Raw genomic sequence first — 14,409 nt, 5'->3', positions numbered from 1 at the left:
GAGGAACTCAAATATGGAGCCAAATGTTTTGTTCAAGTGCCTGTAAGAAAGAAAAAAAACGGCTTACAAGGTTTAGATCAGGAGTGGGCAACCTCAGCACTTCAGCTGTGGTGAAACTACAAATCCCATCATCCCTCTGCCTCTGGGAGTCATGCCTGTGTGGCTGTTCATGCTTGCAATGCCTCATGGGATTTGTAGTTCCATGGCAGCTGAGGTGCTGAGATTGCCTCCTCCCCCCCTGGGTTCAGATGTCCCCCGGATACATCGCAGGCAGCTTTCTGCGCAGGTCTGACCTCACATTTAAAGGGACCCCGTTTATATAAAATACTCTTCAGAATGAAATCTTTTGTATGGCGTTTGTGGAGAAAATGAAACATTCCCTCTCAGTACATATAATAGAAAATTTTAGCCGTTCACTTTACAGAAGAAAAGTTTTTGTTTAATTATTAAATGAAATTTGCTGAAATAAAATATTGATTTATTATAATCTGTGTTTGTCGAGAAAATGTCTCTCTTTTGTCCGAATGGAAAAGCCGGAATACAATGAGGGCAATTTACTGGAGAGTGGAGCAGCTGAGCTTGGCAACCAATCGGCTTCTCTCCTCAGCATGTTCAGTTAAGCTTTGAAAATTAAAGATAGAAGCTGATTGGTTGCCATGCACATCTGTTCCCGTCTTGATAAATTCCCCTTTAGTATATGGTTTATTGACATGTTGGGGAATGATTATTGTAATGTGTGTTAATCAGGGCTTGACAAATCCCGGTCGCCATGGCGACCAGAAATGGCATCCTGGCGAGTGGGGTCTTGGCTGGCATGGTGGACATGGGCCGGTCCTCGTACTGCCCGTCACTGTCATTTTGGAATGCGATTACTGCTCCATCCCCGCTGACGCCGGTAAGAGAGCAGCACGGCAGCCACTGTTTTTTTTTTTTTTTTTTTGTTCCGTAGGACCGGCACTCTGCGGACTAGGCCGAAGCCGCGGCCTCGCCTAAAAACATCCTGCCCAAGCAAAAAAACTCGATGTGGATAGACTTTAAAAAAAAAAAAGCCGATTCACATCGAGTTTTTTTTTGCCTCGCCTAAAAACATCCTGCCCGCAGCTCACCGCGAGCTGCGGGCAGGATGTTTTAGGCGAGGCAAAAAAACTCGATGTGAATCGACCTTCTTTTTTTTTTTTTTTTTTTTTTTTCTTTTTTTTAATCATTGATTTTTTGGGGGGCCAATGACAACTACAAATTATTTTCAAGATCTCAAAACCTTTCTCTTGGCCACAGAAGGGCAGGACTGATGGAATTAGAATGTCAGCTGCTTTAGAGTAAGATGGATTATTTAATTTGCCTTATAAGAGTGCTATTGGTCTGTTGGAGAACATAGTATAAGAGGAAAATGGCTCAGTTGTTTCTCAAGTAGCGGCTATATTAAGGTGTCTTTTGTTAAAGAGAACTTGTGACGAGCAGCAAATTGGGTGCCAAAAATAGAGAATAAAATGGCGGTCGTTGCAATACTTTCTGTCACACCGTATTTGCGCAGCGGTCTTACAAACGCACTTTTTTTGTGAGAAAATACACTTTTTTTTTTAAATAAAAAAAAATAAGACAACAGTAAAGTTAGCCCAATTTTATTTATTTTTTTATATTGTGAAAGATAATGTTACGCCGAGTAAATTGATACCCAACATGTCACGCTTCAAAATTGCGTCCGCTCGTGGAATGGCGACAAACTTTTACCCTTTAAAATCTCCATTGGCGACGTTTAAAAAATTCTACGGGTTGCTTGTTTCGAGTTACAGAGGAGGTCTAGGGCTAGAATTATTGCTCTCGCTCTAACGATCGCGGCGATGCCTCACATGTGTGGTTTGAATATCGTTTACATATGCGGGCGCTACTCGCGTATGCGTTCGCTTCTGCGCGTGAGCTTGGCGAGACGGGGCGCGTTTCCTGGCTCCTAACTTTTTTAGCTGGCTCCTAGATTCCAAACAAATTTTGTCAAACCCTGGTGTAAATATTGAAAGTCTTTCTGGTTTTATAAAAAAAAAAAAAAAAAGTCGTAGTTCACATTTTACAGAAAATGGTCCAAGCAAACAATAGGTTCCAGCGGTTTTAATCGCACTTTTTATTTTTATTTTTTTAGTTAGATGCAGATGCCATACCCAGACCAAGGGTCTCAAACTGGCAGCCCCTCCAGCTGTTTCAAAACTACAAGTCCCATCATGACCTCTGCCTGTGGGGTCATGCTTGTAACTGTCAGCCTTGCAATGCCTCATGGGACTTGTAGTTTCACAACAGTTGGAGGGCCACCAGTTTTAGACCCCCTGTACTTACATTGTTAAAGTACTTTAAAGTGAAACTTTTTTTAAAGCTAAATTAAAGCGGGGTTCCAACCACAATTAGCATTTTTTAAATGTATGTCCTTTCATCCTGCGTTTTTATAATATAAATCCGGTCACTTACTATTTTACAATCCGCCGCCGATCCGCATAGATATTCAAAAAAGATAGTTTATAAAACTATATCTACACCGTTGTCATTTTGCTTGTGGGCATTGTGAAGCCCACAAGCACTTACTTCCTGGAAGTCTTGGATGGGGAGTGATAATTGGGTAGCGCACTGCATCCTGGGAAATGATGACACATTTCCCAGGAGCATTAGAGGGAGATGATGTCTGGATCCTAGGTGGTCCCAAAGGCAGATTTCGTGGGACTGCATAGCAACAGGCATTTCCGGATAAGTAAAAAAAAAAAAAAATGTTTTTGTTTTTTAGGTCTAATGAGCACAATAATAAAAAAAAAATGTTGTGATGGAAAATCCACTTTAAAGAAATTCAGCCACAAAAAAAAAAGGCACGCTATGAGGGGTTGTAAAGGTAAAAAAAAATCCCTAAATATCTTCCTTTACCTCAGTGCAGTCCTCCTTCACTTACCTCATCCTTCCATTTTGCTTTTAAATGTCCTTATTTCTTCTGAGAAATCCTCACTTCCTGTTCTTCTGTCTGTAACTCCACACAGTAATGCGAGGCTTTCTTCCTGGTGTGGAGTGTTGTGCTCGCCCCCTCCTTTGGACTACTGGAGAGTCAGGACGCCCACTAACACACAGCTCCTTTCTCTGCAATGTAGAGAGCGTCCTGACTCTTCTGTAGTCCAAGGGAGGGGGCGAGCACGACACTCCACACCAGGGAGAAAGCCAGTAGTGGCCCTGATGTCCTCTTCTTTGCCATCTAGAGACTGTCGGTTTCAGGACTGATCGCCATGATTAGGTGGCTTTTACAAGCGTTATTTCTCCACATGTTTGAGTATTATCTAGTTTTTTTTTTTTTTTATCAATACATTTACTTGGGATAATTCAAAATGCCGGTGCGCCCTCTTTACTTATTTTTTTTTGCAACTGAATATTGAACCCTACAGACCAAGACTGGGATGCCATTAAAGTTCATGTGCGTGTAAAGGCAGGCGTCCCAATACTTTTGGCAATACAGTGGAACCTCCGATAATCCGTTCCAGGAGAATGCTCGTAATCCAAAGTACTCGCATATCAAAGCGAGTTTCCCCATAGAAGTCAATGGAAACTAAAATAATTCGTTCCGCATTGACTTCAAAGGGATGCAATACCAATATTTATTTATTATAGCAAAAAGGAAAAAATATTGATTTCTTTTCAAAATTGTCGCTCTATTTTTGTTTATAGCGCAAAAAAGAAAAACCGCAGAGGTGATCAAATACCACCAAAAGAAAGCTCTATTTGTGGGGAAAAAAAGACGTCAATAACGTTTGGGAGCCACGTCGCACGACCGCGCAATTGTCAGTTAAAACGACGCAGTGCCCGAATCGCAAAGTCGGATCTCCGTCTTAACTGAAGCAACTTTACAGGAAGAGAAAATTGTTTTCTCAGGCAAACCCCTCCCCCTCCCACAGAGCTGATAATTCTGTGATTGGCCGCTGACAAAGTCGCCTGTCCTGGAGGCGACTTGAAGTTGCCTCGCAAAGTCGTGCCGACTTTCATGTCGCTGTCGTGTGAACCGGCACATCAGGTTGGGTTCACACCATTGCAAATTGGATCGCAATAGCAGGAGATTTTGACCGGCTCTCTACGGAGCCGGTTCACAAATCTCGGCGGCAGGTCCGGTGCGTTTTGCAGAAAAACGCTGTGCGTCTTTTGGTCCGAATTCACCCCCTCCCCCCCCCAAATTCGGGCTGAAATCAGACCTGAAACAGAACCAGGACGCACCGGACCCCTGCTGGGTAACACATGTGGCTCATATGTGAACTGCGCCTAAAATAAGAGGGCAGCAGGGGCGGACTGATAACTCATGGGGCCCCTGGGCAATAGGAGATTATGGGGCCTCACAGTATACACACACACATACAGTATACATACACAGACACACAACATACACACACATACAGTATACATACACAGACACACCACATACACACACAGTATACAGACACACCACATACATACACACACACAGTATACATACACAGACACACCACATACACACACAGTATACATACACACACAGTATACATACACAGACACAACATACACACACAGTATACATACACAGACACAGTATACATACACAGACACACCACATACACACACAGTATACATACACAGACACACAACATACACACACAGTATACATACACAGACACACAACATACACACACATACAGTATACATACACAGACACACCACATACACACACAGTATACAGACACACCACATACATACACACACACAGTATACATACACAGACACACCACATACACACACAGTATACATACACAGACACACCACATACACACACAGTATACATACACAGACACAGCATACACACACAGTATACATACACAGACACAACATACACACACAGTATACATACACAGACACAGTATACATACACAGACACACCACATACACACACAGTATACATACACAGACACACAACATACACACACAGTATACATACACAGACACACAACATACACACACAGTATACATACACAGACACACCACATACACACACAGTATACATACACAGACACACAACATACACACACAGTATACATACACAGACACACAACATACACACACAGTATACAGACACACAACATACACAGACACACAACATACACACACAGTACACAGACACACAGTATACATACACAGACACACAACATACACACACAGTATACAGACACACCACATACACACACACACACACAGTATACATACACACACACAGTATACATACACAGACACACCACATACACACACACAGTATACATACACAGACACACCACATACACACACAGTATACATACACAGACACAGCATACACACAGTATACATACACAGACACAACATACACACACAGTATACATACACAGACACAGTATACATACACAGACACACCACATACACACACAGTATACATACACAGACACACAACATACACACACAGTATACATACACAGACACACAACATACACACACAGTATACATACACAGACACACAACATACACACACAGTATACAGACACACAACATACACAGACACACAACATACACACACAGTACACAGACACACAGTATACATACACAGACACACAACATACACACACAGTATACATACACAGACACACAACATACACACACAGTATACATACACAGACACACAACATACACACACAGTATACATACACAGACACACAGTATACAGACACAACATACACACACACACAACATACGCACACAGTATACATACACAGACACACAGTATACATACATAGACACACAGTATACATACACAGACACACAACATACGCACACAGTATACATACACAGACACACAACATACGCACACAGTATACATACACAGACACACAACATACACACACAGTATACATACACAGACACACAACATACGCACACAGTATACATACACAGACACACAACATACGCACACAGTATACATACACAGACACACAACATACGCACACAGTATACATACACAGACACACAACATACGCACACAGTATACATACACAGACACACAGTATACATACACAGACACACAGCATACACACACACACAGTATACATGCACACAGAATACACATACACACACTGAAAAGGTACTGGTGAGGCGAGGTAGCTATAATCTTGGGATTTTTTTACTGAGTCTGGCAACCCTGATGGGGCCCTCAGGCAGTGCCCGAGAGCCCAAATGGTCAGTCCGCCCCTGGAGGCCAGTTGTTGTACGCAGACCTTTATCCAACTGATTGTCATGCATTTAGGTCTTTTACCTACTTTAACCAATCAGCTGGAGCGGTGAGCATCTGTAGCCGCAGAGTATTGCTACTTGTGTGTACATAACGAGGGGGGTCCAGGAAAAGGTCCTCTCCATATATTCCATTGAATAAATACGGACAACAGAGATCTCCGAGATAAGCAGAGGAAGAAATTGCTGAGTGTCGGCTCTTATCTTTTCTGCGCTGTGATAATACACAAAGGAGCAAACATTGGAACAATGTAACCGATAAATGTTTCCAACGCCATTCCGATGTGGAATCCGCGTTCCTCCTGGCGATCCGAGAATCCCATCCTCCTTCTCCCCTATAAATAGAGAGCCGAGGGACGAGGAGGGACACTTCACACAGGAAACTTCAGGTAAGTCGCATCTGATGGGTGGACAGCTCAGTCTACGGTGCAGCTTAACCACTTCAGCCCCCGGACCATTATGCAGGTTAAGGACCTTGCCCCTTTTTGCGATTCGGCACTGCGTCGCTTTAACTGACAATTGCGCGGTCGTGCGACGTAGCTCCCAAACAAAATTGGCGTCCTTTTTTTCCCACAAATAGAGCTTTCTTTTGGTGGTATTTGATCACCTCTGCGGTTTTTAGTTTTTGCGCTATAAAGAAAAATAGAGCGACAATTTTGAAAAAAAGTAAATATTTTACTTTTTGCTATAATAAATATCCCCCAAAAAATTAATAAAAAAACATTTTTTTTCCTCAGTTTAGGCCGATACGTATTTTTCTACATATTTTTGTTAAAAAAAATTCGCAATAAGCGTTTATCGATTGGTTTGCGCAAAATTTATAGCGTTTACTAAATAGGGGATAGTTTTATTGCATTTTTATTAATCATTTTTTTTTTTTTTACTACTAATGGCGGCGATCAGCGATTTTGTTCGTGACTGCGGCATTATGGCGGACACTTCGGACAATTTTGACACATTTTTGGAACGATTGTCATTTTAACAGCAAAAAGTGCTATAAAAATGCATGGTTTACTGTGAAAATGACAATTGCAGTTTGGGAGTTAACCACAGGGGGCGCTGAAGGGGTTAAGTGTAACCTCATATGTGTTTCTAACTGTAGGGGGGCGGGGCTGGACGTGTGACCTCACTGATCGTCTTTCCCTATATCAGGGAACAGACGATCAATGACAGCGCCACAGTGAAGAACGGGGAAGCTGTGTTTACACACAGCTCTCCCCGTTCTTCAGCTCCGGGGACCGATCGCGGGACACCGACGGCGATTGGGTCCCGCAGTCACGGAGCTTCGGCCCCAGGTCACGAGCGCGCTATTTTCTCCCACAATTCAATCTTTTTTTATTACTACCGATTTTATTCCGAATCGGTTCACCGGCAGCAGCTTCTCTTCTTCGCAGTTTCATCTCGCAGGCGGCGCCGGTGACCAGGACCTTCAGCATGAATTTTGGTAAAGCCGCCATCTTTGGGGTCGTCTTGTTCTGCCTGCTGTGGGCGGAGGAGGCCCAGGCTGGATTGACCTTCCTGAGTCCGGCCGACATGCAGAAGATTGCGGTAAGTCGTATTTATCTCAATTCTCGGGGGGGGGCTAAAACATATTTGATGAGTAACCCCCCCCAACTGGCCAAGAGCCACCGAAACGCAAATGCCACTCTCTGTTATGAAAGTCGCACCCTTTTGATCGCTAGTGATAGAGCCTCTGTGGGGTAACTTTCAGTGACCACCAGTATTGAGGGGGGGGGGGGGCGGTGTTAGTAATGATGACACTGGTGCTGGGGGTTATTATTAACCACTTAAGACCCGGAAACCATTATGCAGCTTAAAGACCAGGCCACTTTTTTTTTGCGATTCGGCACTGCGTCGCTTTAACTGACAATTGCGCGGTCGTGCGACGTGGCTCCCAAACAAAATCGGCGTCGGAAATAGAGATTTCTTTTGGTGGTATTTGATCACCTCTGCGGTTTTTAGTTTTTGCGCTATAAACAAAAATAGAGCGACAATTTAAAAAAAATTCAATATTTTTTACTTTTTGCTATAATAAATATCCCCCAAAAAATATATAAAAAAACTTTTTTTTCCTCAGTTTAGGCCGATACGTATTCTTCTACCTATTTTTGGTAAAAAAAAAATCGCAATAATTATTGATTGTTTTGCGCAAAAGTTATGGCGTCTACAAAATAGGGGATAGTTTTATGGCATTTTTATGTTTTTTTTTTATCAGTAATGGAGGCGATCAGCGTTTTTTTTTTTTTTGTGACTGCGACATTATGGCGGACACATTGGAAACTTTTGACACATTTTTGGGACCATTGTCATTTATACAGCGAACAGTGCTATAAAAATGCACTGATTACTGTGAAAATGACACTGGCCGTGAAGGGGTTAACCTGTAGGTGGCGCTGTAGGAGTTAAGTGTGCCCTGATTTGTGTTTCTTACTGTGGGGGGGCGTGGCTTAGCATGGGACGTCACTGATCGTCGTTCCCTGTAAAGAGGACCTGTCACACTGATTCCTATTACAAGGGATGTTTACATTCCTTGTAATAGGAATAAAAGTGATAAAAAAAAAAAGTAAAAAAAAGTGTAAAAATAAAAACAATTAAGTAAAAAAAGTCAACACGCCCCTGTCCCCGTTATCTTGTGCACAGAAGCGAACACGAATGCAAGTCCCGCCCCCACATTTGTAAACGCCGTTCAAACCCCACATGTGAGGTTTTGTCGCGTGCGTTAGAGCGCGTGCAACAATTCTAGCACTAGACCTCCTCTGTAACTCGAAAATCGTAACCCGTAAAAATGTTAAAGCGTCGCCTATGGAGATTTTTAAGTACCGAAGTTTGGCGCCATTCCACGAGTGTGCGCAATTTTAAAGCGTGACATGTTAGGTATCTATTTACTCGGCGTAACATCATCTTTCACATTATACAAAAAAAATTGGGCTAACTTTACTGTTTTGTTATTTTTTAATTCATGAATGATTTTTTCCCCAAAAAAAGGCGTTTGAAAAATGATTGCGCAAATACCGTGCGAGAAAAAAAAAGTTGCAATGACCGCCATTTTATTCCCTAGGGTGTCTGCTAAAAAAAATATATAATGTTTGGGGGGTTCTGATTAATTTTTTTTAGCAAAAAAATTGTGATTTTTACATGAAGGAGAGAAGTGCCAAAATAGGCGCGGTTGTCAAGTGGTTAAAGGGGACGTACCTGTACGCCCTTGTGCCCAGCCGTGCCCTTCTGCAGATGTATATATCTGCGTGCCGCGGTCCTTAAGCGGTTAAACTGAAATGATTACATTTTGAAGACGTCGGCGCTGACAATGGATTTGTTTTCTTTTCTTTGTCCAGGAGAGACAATCGCAAAATAAGCTGAGACACAGGAATATGAATCGCAGGGGTGCGGAGGAGGACCTGGTCGAGGAAGAGATCGGGGTCAGTATTCTCTATTATTCTCATGATTGGAATCCCCGATTTTACAACCAGCTGCGGAGGGACTACAGTGCCTAGAAAAAGTATTCATACCCCTTGAAATAAACAATCAGCGCGAACCCCCCCCCCTGTCAGGAGAGCCGCCGATCGGCTCTCCTATACTCGCGTCTGTCAGACGCGAGTGAGGAAGAGCCATCAACGGCTCTTCCTGTTTACATCGTGATCGGCCGTGATTGGACACGGCTGATCACGTGGTAAAGAGCCTCCGCCGGAGGCTCTTTACCGAGATCGGAGATGCAGGGTGTCAGACTGACACCCCGCATCACCGATCGCCGCGCGCGCCGGCATGAAATCGTGCAGGACGTCAATAGACGTCCAGTCAGGATTTCACAACCACTTCCTGGGGGTCAATTGTCCATGGACCGGGCGGGAAGTGGTTAAAGTTGCAGCAACTTCAAAGTAGTTCATGTACTACTTCGGTCCAACTTTCACGCAACTTGAGGGCCATAGACTTCAATGTTAACCCTCAAAAGTCGCATGAAAGTTGTACCTGAATGTTATACAATGCAACAGTTGTCCATTATCACCGGTCAAAGCCAAAGTCGTATGCAAGTCGCACCCATCCAAAGTTGGCGCATTGGAGTCGTACACTTGTGAATGGAGCCTTAACCACTTAAGACCCGGGACCTTTAGGCAGCTAAAGGACCCGGCCAGTTTTTGCGATTCGGCACTGCGTCGCTTTAACTGACAATTGCGCGGTCGTGCGACGTGGCTCCCAAACAAAATTGGCGTCCTTTTTTCCCCACAAATAGAGCTTTCTTTTGGTGGTATTAGATCGCCTCTGCGGTTTTATTTTTTTGCGCTATAAGGCCCCTTTTACACTGGGGCGTTTTTCGAGCGAAGCCTCATCTGCAATCCCAATGTGAAAGCCCCGAGTGCTTTCAGAGCCCTTTCACACTGGCAGCGCCTAAAAAACGCTGGTTAAGCGCCGCTAAGGCCCCTTTCACATTGAGGCGTTATTACCGCGTGTTTGCGCTAAAATTACTGCCTAAATACCGCAGTTAAAACGCCCCCCATGTATCACTGTCTATCCTTTCACACTGAGGCGTTTGGCTGGCTGTGCGTTGAAAAAAGTCCTGCATACCGCTTTTTTGGAGCAACTTTTGTGCGCCCAAAATAGCGCTGTAAAAACGCGGTAAAAACGCATATTCCCATTGAAATGAATGGGTACCGCTATAAAACCGCGGTAAAAACGCCTCAGTGTGAAACCAGCCTAAGACCATAACGTTTTATGGCGTTTTGCTGTGCCTCAGTGTGAAAGGTAAGGCGTTTTTACAGCGCTTTCAATTAATTTCAATGGAGAGGGGCGTTTTTGGAGCGTTTTTTTTTCAGTGCCCAAAAGCTGCTGCTTGCAGGACTCTGTGTGAAAGGGTCCATTGAGATGCATGGAGAGCGTTTTAATAGCGCTATTTTTAACGCTAAACCGCTGTAAAAATGCTTCAGTGTGAAAGGGGTCTAAACCTTGTTTACATAGGCAGATCCCCGTTCTGCCTCTCTGTGGAGTGATCGCGGGTTACCGGCGGACGTCGAGGCCGCGGGGGGCCGCACACGCGCTCCCCAACAGCTCCCTGAGAACACATTGATCTCCCCTTAGTGTTAACCCCTCCCCTGCCAGTGACATTTACACAGTAATCGGTGCATTTTTTATAGTACTGATCGCTGTATAAATGTCAGTGGTCCTAAAAGTGTCCGATCTTAGATACGGCACGCCCACAGTATCTCATGCGCGAAACGACGTACAGGTACATTGTTTCGCCCCACTCGGCCCGCCCTGCCGCAGTATATACGTACGATGGGTGGTCCAGTGGTTAAGCGCAAAAAAGGTTAAATAGACTTTAATGAAGAAGCTGCAGAGAAGCATGTAGTGCGTTTTTGCCACGGTTTTTAATCTGCCCAGCAACAAAATGACCAAAAAAAACAAAAAACATAAACGCATAACGCATCAAAAAACGCATACGCAAAACGTGCCACAAAAAGCAAACTGCATAGGTGTGAACTTGGCCTTAGTCGGTTATTTTGGCAGCACAAGTGTACATCCTACAAACCGCCATGCCCCGCCCACCACCGCTAAGCTTGATTTGCTGTCTTCCAGGTGACCTTCCCTCTGGACATGAAGGTGACGCAGGAGCAGTTCCAGAAGCAGAGGGCTGCGGTGCAGGACTTCCTGTACTCCCTCCTCCCTCTCGGGTCAGCACAGGGTAAGGACGTCGCACCCGTTTTGTGGGCCGCCAATCACCGGGGGGGGGGGGGCTGTTTGTGACTTTCCATCAGCTATGGGTGCTTAACCTGAGGCCCTCCAGCTGTTGCAAAACTACAATTCCCATCATGCCTCTGCCTGTGGGAGTCGTGCTTGTAACTGTCAGGGACTTGCAATGCCTCATGGGACTTGTAGTTTCGCAACAGCTGGAGGGCCACAGGTTGAGCACCCCATGACCTAAGCCAAAGTGAACCTCCAGGTGCATCAGATCATCACCGATGGCTTCATTTATCTTTCCAAAGCAGCCTGAGGGCTGGATTCACGTAGATCGGCGCATCTTATCGTATTTACGCTACGCCGCCGTAAGTCAGAGAGGCAAGTGCTTCATTCACAAAGCACTTGCCTCCTAAGTTACGGCGGCGTATCGTAAATGGGGCCGGCGTAAGCGCGCCTAATTCAAATGAGGATGAGGGGGGCGTGTTTTATATAAATGACTGGTGACCCGACGTGATTGACGTTTTTTACGAACGGCGCATGCGCCTTCCGTGTACATATCCCAGTGTGCATTGCTCCAAAGTACGCCGCAAGGACGTATTGGTTTCGACATGAACGTAAATCACGTCCAGCCCCATTCACGGACGACTTCAAATTTCGACGCGGGAACGACGGCCATACTTAACATTGGCTACGCCACCTAGGGGGGCAGCTTTATCTTTACGCGGATTACCTCCTACGGAAACGGCGTATCTTTACTGCGAAGGGCAAGCGTACGTTCGTGAATCGGCGTATCTAGTGATTTACATATTCTACGCCGAAATCAACGGAAGAGCCACCTAGAGGTCAGCGGAAAAATTGCTATTGGTGAATGTAATTTACGTCTAGCCCTATTCGCGAACGACTTACGCAAACGACGTAAAAAATTCAAATTTCGAAGCGGGAACGACGTCCATACTTCACATTGGCTGCGCCTCCTAATAGCAGGAACAACGTTACGCCGGAAAAGCCTTAACGCAAACGTCGTAAAAAACGAACGCCAGGCGCGCATACGTTTCTGAATCGGCGTAAGTATGCAATTTGCATACTCTACGCTGACAACTACGGGAGCGCCACCTAGCGGCCAGCGTCAGAATGCACCCTAAGATACAACGGCGTAAGAGACTTATGCCAGTCGTATCTTAGGCTACAGTCGGCGTATCGAGCTTTCTGAATACAGAAAGTAGATACGCCGGCACAACTTAGCAATTACGCTGCGTATCTATGGATACGCCGGCGTAATTGCTCTCTGAATCTACCCCACTAACAATGGGCACAATAATAACGTCTCTATGTGTGTGTGGGGGGGCTCCTCCTGGTGGCCGGTGTATGAAATTCAGCTTGTCTCCTCTTCCTTTCCAGATACAGAGGGCAAGAATGAAAATCCTCAGAGCCAATGAGAATGAAAATCCGATCGTCTCTGATGCCTCTCCCCCATCTATGTGTCTTTATTATCTCTGTGTAACCCGGAAATAAAACCATATTGATGGCAGAAGCTGTGTGATTTGCGTTTTGTGGGATGTAGCGGACGCTGGGCCAACACCCCAGATCTTCATCATGTACCTCTCTTCTATCCTTGGTGGGGGGGGGGGGGGTTACATGGCTTCCTATTATTCTTCCAGTGCAATTTAACAGAATGAAGATCGTTGCTGGAGACCAATGAAAACAGTTTATCCGGGTGCCAGAGTATCGTCCAGGTTAACGCAGACTAAGACCCCTTTCACAATTGTGCGACTTTTCCTGCAGCTTTCCACATCAGAGTCGCATGACAAGTCGCACCCCCCAATGATTCCCAACGATAACCATTCATATCTGTGCGACTTCAAAGTAGTCCCTTTACTACTTTGATGTGAGTTGAGGTCCATGTCGTGCGACTTTCAGAAGCTTGGATTGTTTTCCTCCCAAACTCTACTGAAGTCAGGGGCTGCTGGATCCACCCTGTAGTGTTTTATGAACGTACGATGTGATGACCTAGCTAGCCCAGGGGTGGCCAACCGCCACATGTGGCCCGCGGAGCCCTCTGATGTGGCCCGCGACCTCCTGCTCTGGAATGGAGGGCTGGCAAGCCCAGATCGTAGGTTGCCGACGCGCCAAACCGCAGCATCAGTGTTGTGAATGAAGCTAGTGGTAGAGGAAGAAAGCGGCTGCGGAGCCCCATAAGCCGATGCTTCCTCTACAACGCCGGCTTCTGCCACAGGCGGAGTCTATGACAAAGTTCAGCTTACCCGCAGGACAGACACAGGTGCACTGCACTACACCCGCGGTGTGGGTAAACCGCAGCACATCAGTGTGAAAGCAGTCTTATAAGACACTGGCGGGGACACTCTTATAAGACCAGTAGCTGCTGCATTTCCCACCCTAGGCTTATACTCGAGTCAATACGTTTCCCATTTTTTTGTGTTAAAATTAGGTGCCTCGGCA

The 14,409-nt window shown here is 45.1% G+C and overlaps 1 protein-coding gene across 1 annotated transcript; it reads left to right on the top strand.

Annotated features, from left to right (window-relative positions):
- Positions 1-7,636: 7,636 nt before the first annotated feature.
- On the top strand, positions 7,637-13,480 carry LOC120944801 (ghrelin). The gene is made up of 4 exons (XM_040358589.1): positions 7,637-7,833; positions 9,618-9,701; positions 11,851-11,956; positions 13,351-13,480. Exons 1-4 carry the CDS (start codon positions 7,720-7,722, stop codon positions 13,386-13,388), a joined length of 342 nt encoding a protein of 113 aa, XP_040214523.1. The 5' UTR covers positions 7,637-7,719; the 3' UTR covers positions 13,389-13,480.
- Positions 13,481-14,409: the final 929 nt, after the last annotated feature.

The sequence above is a fragment of the Rana temporaria genome, chromosome 7 (genome assembly GCF_905171775.1).
Source record: "Rana temporaria chromosome 7, aRanTem1.1, whole genome shotgun sequence".
NCBI classification, from domain to species: domain Eukaryota; kingdom Metazoa; phylum Chordata; class Amphibia; order Anura; family Ranidae; genus Rana; species Rana temporaria.
Note: the sequence above shows the minus strand (reverse complement) of the source record. Positions and strands in the feature narration are given on the sequence as shown.